We start from the raw sequence: 5,796 nt of genomic DNA on the forward strand, positions 1-5,796 counted from the left end.
TTTTTTTTTTTTTTTTTTTTATATTTATGAGATGATTGATGATTTCTTCTCTCTCTCGTCTCGTTAGTGACCCTCACGATCTCTCATTCTCTCTCATATAACTCGGATCACCACATGACTCCATCTCTTCTTTGCCGTTACCAAAACCAAAATCCCTAAAAAAATTCCACTTTTCATTTTCATTTTCCCCCTTCCTCCTCCTAAAGACGAGACCTTTTTTTTGTTTTTTTGTGCCAAAACTCAAATCTTTTTGAGAGGGCTTAGGGGGTGCGGAGCTGATTGATGTCTTTGGTATCTGGAGCCAGGGACATGGGGTTGGACGAAAACAAGAACAAGAACAACAACAACAACAACAACAAGGAAGGTGGAGATGATGAAAACACCTCCAGAACCGACGACGAGGCTGTTGGATCTTTGGGAAGACAGATGAGCGAAGCTTCTCTTTGTGCTGCCGAGGAAGAAGAAGACGATGATTCCAAATTGCAATTGGGTCCTCAGTACACTATCAAAGAACATCTCGAGAAGGATAAGGTTTCCTCTTCTTTTTCTTTCTTTTTCTGGTTTGTGATTTTAAACTACATTGTCAAAAAAAATTAATGCTTTGTTGAATCTGAGTTCTTGAAGGATGATGAGAGTCTGAGGAAATGGAAGGAACAGCTTCTTGGAAGTGTTGATGTCACCAACATTGGAGGTTAGGCCTCCTCTTCAGTTTCAAACATTTATCTTTGTTTCATTTTTTTTTTTTTATAAACAATGTTAAATTTATGATCTTGAAACCCTTGCTTATGATGAGACCCTTGTTTATGATGATGCTGCTTGTTTTGTTGTTTGTTTATCTGTCTGTGATTCATGTGAATAATTTGGATCTGCTTGGTCTTTTGTTTACCTTCAAATAGTTACTATCTTCCTGCATATGATTCCGGAAACTTGTGTGGATTTCAGTTTTCTGAGTGTTTTGTACATAACGTCAAGTTAAGATTGGAGAAATGTGTGTTACATTGATGAATTTGTCACTTATTATAACCCCTCTCTTGATATGCAGAGACTCTTGATCCGGAAGTGAGGATTCTTAGCCTTGCCATCTTGTCTCCCGGAAAGCCCGATATTGTTCTGTTGGTTCCGGAGAATGGAAATCCAAAGGGCATGTGGTTTACTTTGAAAGAAGGGAGCAAGTACAACCTCAAATTCACATTTCAAGTTAACAACAATATTGTTTCTGGTCTTAGGTACACCAATACAGTTTGGAAGACCGGTGTTAAAGGTAAAACAATACTACGACAAGTTTTTTTTTTTTTTAAATTGCTTCTCAATGGTTTAGTTAGAGACAATGTGATCCGATTCCTTTTTAATGGTTTCAGTGGACAGAACTAAGGAAATGCTTGGAACCTTTAGTCCTCAGTCGGAGCCATACAACCACGTGATGCCAGAAGAGACCACTCCTTCTGGCATGTTTGCTCGAGGATCATATTCTGCAAGAACTAAGGTATGATTAGATTAAGACCTTCATCATCTAACTCTGTGATATTTTCTTCTTTGGTGTTGGTTTTTAAATTTACTTGAAAAATCTTGTTTCAGTTTCTTGATGATGATAATAAGTGCTACTTGGAGATCAACTACAGCTTTGACATCCGTAAAGAATGGCCTGCGGTTTGAAATTTCGTGGAACGCGAGTTGCCTCCTGATATGTGTTGTCAGTAGAAGAAAGTTGTGTTTGTTTCACTCCCTATCTATCGTTTTTTTCGTTGAACATATAAAATGTGAAATCGTTTTTTCTGATCATCGTAGAACAAGAACGGCGGCATTTACTTCCTTCATTTTGATCTTGATTTTTTTTTTTTTTTTTTGTGTCCTGTAATGTCGTTGGAAATCAGTATGTATGTGTTTGTTCTCAACTCTGTTTCTCCTTCCACTTAACATATGTTTGATGATATGATTGTGTTAGATCTTGAGATGTATAATGATTCTCAGTCAAAGCTGAAAAAAGCTGAAAGTTAAAAAAAAAGAAGGTTTTGCTTCACAGAAAATGCATCTCGTTTCTTTATAGATTTATATTCATGCCTTCAAAGAGAAGCGAACTATTTTGAACGCTTCTTCTTACCATCAGGTGTGCATTTGTTTGATGTTAACTGGGCTTCGATTATTTAAAATTAGATTGTGGAATTCATATATTTGTATTTCTTTTCATATATTGAGGCCAAATTCTTTTATTTTAGTATATCAATATGATGCCAAGTTCTTATCCACATATCATTATCCATCCATCTGCTTTACGACTTGTTATTTCGAAAATATAGTATTGAGAAGAACAGTTGACAATTCAGACTACAAACCAAACATGGATCATATTAAAACATGAAGATCACAATTGATTATGTCAAAGAGGGGTAAATAAAAGCAAGAGGGCAAAGTAACACCTCTTGGAATGTGAAGAAACTTGACATTTTTACCATCTCAGAAATGGATCTTGGTTATGTTTTGCTCTCGAAAAAAAATAAAAATAAAAATCCTATTTATATATACTTAGAGAAAGAAAAAGAGAGAAACCATCAAGAGGGGTAGTAAATAAACCATTGTTGGGGACTCCCTCGTTTACACCTTTTGGCTCATCTTCTCCCAACAGTTCTTTTATTTATGTGCTCTTACCACTTTCTTTAAGAGAGTTGAGCCTCCTAAGTCTCTGGTCAAGTTCTGCCAGCACTGCTGGTTCCTGCTTCTTCCTCTGCTTTGATATGGTGTTGGTAGTCATCGATCCAATTTTCTCAAATGCCACCTAAAAATGTGTTGATTGATACTACGGATTATGAATCTTATAAATACATAAACTCGGTGTTCGGACTAGGGCAGGCTTGGCTTACCGTTAATAATTCATCCGGGTCAAAAAGCTGATGTGAAGTTGTCTGTAATATGTTGATTACATCACCGACCTGGTGGGTCATAAGAAGCTCGTTCTCTTTCATCTGCGAATGAAGAGAGATTCACGAGATGAGACTCATCTGTGTCGGAGGATTAATATTTTACGAAAAAGGCTGATCAGAGGAAGAGAAAGAAGAACCTTGAATATTGCTAAAGCTGCATGGAATAGAACCTTTGCTCCTTCATAGAAAAGTACATCCCACACCCTTAGAGTTGTCTGCAAACCAAACCAAAGTTTGCTGTATAACATAAGAAAAAGTAATCTTAAAAGACACATAATTTGACAAAAGGCTTCGTTTTTAAGAACCTCTGAAGGAAGGCTTTTAGAGAAGAGGCATAGAAACCATTCGGTGGCTACGAGGGAAACATCAAAGCCCATATCTTCAAGATGACTAGCTATTCTGCAAACATGTAACGTTAACGAGTCAATTTCGTGATCGAAGAACAAGATAAAGCCAGAATTTGATAAACTGATGAAGCTCAGTGACCAAGAGAACCAAGAAAGCTAGAGAGAGTTACCGAGGACATTTTTGAGCAAGCAGATCTTTGAAAACCCGCTGCTCAACATGGCATCCAGACAAGTTTGTTGTGTAGCAGTCACGAACTAATACGTTTTCCAAAAGGACAGCTAGCATCCAGAATGCGTCTTCTTCTGTCTTCATGACAAGTAATAGTAATGCTGCAACATAGTTTAGTCCCTGGAACAATAACGAAATTGATTAAGACCAAAAATTCTATTGAATAACGCAAAAGGATATGGGAAGGATAAGTGTGTACCTGACAATAGCCAACATCAGAATCGCGAAAGGAATAGCCAACAAGCACACGTCTTAGAGCAGCATGACCCTCTGGAGTATCCAACCATGGATGTCCTGGAAAAGTCCTTGGCAGATCCTGCAAGAGTAGAGACACAATGTCAATGGAAAAATGATGAGAAGATCCGAAAAGGAAGTTGCAGTATAAGACAATAAATTCAACATTCATAACATATAATCTCGAATGACAATCAATCAACGCCTAAGAAAGACTCTGCTAGAAGCTGCTTGAACACAAGGATTAACAACGGATCTATAACAATCCTAAAACAAAGGATCAGTGTTGGATTCCTGCAGCTAACATCAATCTTTATATTACTCAAAATACAATCTGAGAGGCACAATTAAGATCCAGGGGATGAAAAAAAACACAACAAACATAAGAAGCAGCCTCGTATAACCATCATACAACAGTAGTAAAAGAGAAAGGTTTTGCAAAAGTATTGCCAACAGAGCACAGGAATCAACAACAGATCTACACCAATCCTTAGACAAAGGATCAGTCAAATTCAATCCTAAAATTGCTTAAAAATCGAAACTTTGGATTAAAAAAAATGAAACTCACATGATCAATCTGCCTGGTGGCAGGGGTGACCTTGCCATCGACGGCCTTAGTCAAATCACTATAATAACTATCAGGGACGGTGGACTTCTTCTTAGCAGCACCAGAAAGAGAAAACCAAACCTTAGGCCTCAGCACAGGAGGGATCCCTTTCCTAATCAACCTCTTCAAAGTAATCGCATTCGTCAAAGTAGAGATCTTGAGAGACGTTTTCAAAGCGATGCCGTCGCCGATCAAGAGAATCTCAGGCTGAAGGTACCAATTAGCACCTTTGCTAGCTTCAAGAGCCCACCAAACACGTCCTTGGTTCCTCACTTTCTCCCTGACCTCGTTCAAAACGTTGACGTCGTCGACATTTCCTTCGACGGTGAAGCCGTACAAATCCTGGAACTTGACGACGATGTTGGCTCGTCTGGCGTGGATGCTAGGACGGAGAATCGGAATCTGAGATTGGAGTTCCATTGTCAAATCACGTCTGCTTTGGATCCCAAACATCCTCCGGACCAAATTCGATTCCTTTTTTTACAATATTGTCTGAAAGTTCAGATTTTTTTTTTTTTTTTATTTGGGTTCCGTCAAATTCAGACCAAGGACGAACACGGAAACATGGACACCGTCAATTAAATTTTTTAAAAAGGGTTTCTAGGCTGATGCTGCTGCTACAGAGAACAAAAAAGAACGAAATTAAAAAGAAAAAAAAAAGAGAGAGATGTTATAAAAAGAATCATATCAAAATCTGATAGATACCTTTCAATATTATAATTGTTTGTCACGTTCTGCAAACGTTATCACCTCTCTTTTGAAACACCTAATCTTCTCTCCCCTACGCGCACACACACGCAGTCAAAAAAAAGATTACAGCTTCTTTTGTTTACAGAAAAAAAAGATTATCGAAATTTCCAGATTCAAAGAAGAAGGCAAGAACAGATGATCTCTCTCTCTCTCTCTCGCTCGTGAGAACAAAAGACACTAAAAATGGAAAAAAAAGAAAAGAGAGAGAAATAAAACAACTTTAAAGGGAAAAGTATATTAACTGAAAGAAATGGGAAAAAAATACAGAGGAGCGTTGAATTGGAATCCCCGCGTCTCTCGGGGTGTTGGTGTCGAACAAGAAGCAGAAAGAAGAATTATGAAAAGTTAGAATTTGGAAGAGAGAGATAGAGATAGTTGTTATCGCTAGGTGAAGGAAGGAAAGATGTGTTCTTTTTTAGATAGAGCTTTGAGCTCAGAGCTGAGGGTTGAATCCAGAGCCTTTGATTTCTTTTTGGGGTTATTTTTATAATTAATGAATCATTATGATTTTGAAAACGAACTTGGATTTGATTTTAGTATGAGGGTTATAATACTAATGACGCAGGTTTAACTTTTCAATCATTCTGACGTATTTAGGCTGATTGATTGGCTTTAGCTCTGTTCTTTTCTGAGGACTTATGTGTCATTCGCCTAACGATAAATATATCATTTTCTTGATTTTTCTATCATCATTTAAATTCCAAGTGACGAGAC

General features: G+C 37.5%; 2 protein-coding genes across 6 annotated transcripts; one reads left to right on the forward strand and one right to left on the reverse strand.

Moving 5' to 3' along the window:
• LOC104740057 (rho GDP-dissociation inhibitor 1) lies at nucleotides 31-1,945 on the forward strand. Its single transcript, XM_010460606.2, has 5 exons — nucleotides 31-531; nucleotides 625-691; nucleotides 1,043-1,261; nucleotides 1,359-1,483; nucleotides 1,576-1,945. Exons 1-5 carry the CDS (start codon nucleotides 283-285, stop codon nucleotides 1,651-1,653), a joined length of 738 nt encoding a protein of 245 aa, XP_010458908.1. The 5' UTR covers nucleotides 31-282; the 3' UTR covers nucleotides 1,654-1,945.
• Nucleotides 2,324-5,576, reverse strand: LOC104740149 (growth hormone-regulated TBC protein 1-A-like). Of its 5 annotated transcripts, none has more exons than XM_010460785.2 (9): nucleotides 5,325-5,576; nucleotides 5,038-5,113; nucleotides 4,294-4,946; nucleotides 3,691-3,807; nucleotides 3,433-3,611; nucleotides 3,221-3,314; nucleotides 3,053-3,130; nucleotides 2,856-2,957; nucleotides 2,324-2,770 (listed from the first exon to the last, which is right to left on the reverse strand). In XM_010460785.2, exons 3-9 carry the CDS (start codon nucleotides 4,783-4,785, stop codon nucleotides 2,630-2,632), a joined length of 1,203 nt encoding a protein of 400 aa, XP_010459087.1. In that variant the 5' UTR covers nucleotides 4,786-4,946; nucleotides 5,038-5,113; nucleotides 5,325-5,576; the 3' UTR covers nucleotides 2,324-2,629. The 5 variants fall into 5 exon arrangements, with proteins under 5 accessions (XP_010459087.1, XP_010459233.1, XP_010459309.1 ...); XM_010460931.2 differs by having other exon boundaries at nucleotides 4,294-4,949; XM_010461007.2 differs by having other exon boundaries at nucleotides 4,294-4,943; nucleotides 5,038-5,576.

This window comes from Camelina sativa, chromosome 1 (assembly GCF_000633955.1).
Source record: "Camelina sativa cultivar DH55 chromosome 1, Cs, whole genome shotgun sequence".
Taxonomy (NCBI): domain Eukaryota; kingdom Viridiplantae; phylum Streptophyta; class Magnoliopsida; order Brassicales; family Brassicaceae; genus Camelina; species Camelina sativa.

Excerpts from the sequence above, each read along its gene's own strand:
- LOC104740149 (XM_010460785.2), bottom strand. The coding sequence starts at position 4,785 with ATGTTTGGGATCCAAAGCAGACGTGATTTGACAATGGAACTCCAATCT. Across the intron at positions 2,958-3,052 it reads CAGCTTTAGCAATATTCAAG|ATGAAAGAGAACGAGCTTCT; the intron begins GTTCTTCTTTCT and ends CTTCATTCGCAG. Across the intron at positions 2,771-2,855 it reads ACCCGGATGAATTATTAACG|GTGGCATTTGAGAAAATTGG; the intron begins GTAAGCCAAGCC and ends ACACATTTTTAG.
- LOC104740057 (XM_010460606.2), top strand. The coding sequence starts at position 283 with ATGTCTTTGGTATCTGGAGCCAGGGACATGGGGTTGGACGAAAACAAG. Across the intron at positions 1,262-1,358 it reads TTGGAAGACCGGTGTTAAAG|TGGACAGAACTAAGGAAATG; the intron begins GTAAAACAATAC and ends TAATGGTTTCAG. Across the intron at positions 1,484-1,575 it reads CATATTCTGCAAGAACTAAG|TTTCTTGATGATGATAATAA; the intron begins GTATGATTAGAT and ends ATCTTGTTTCAG.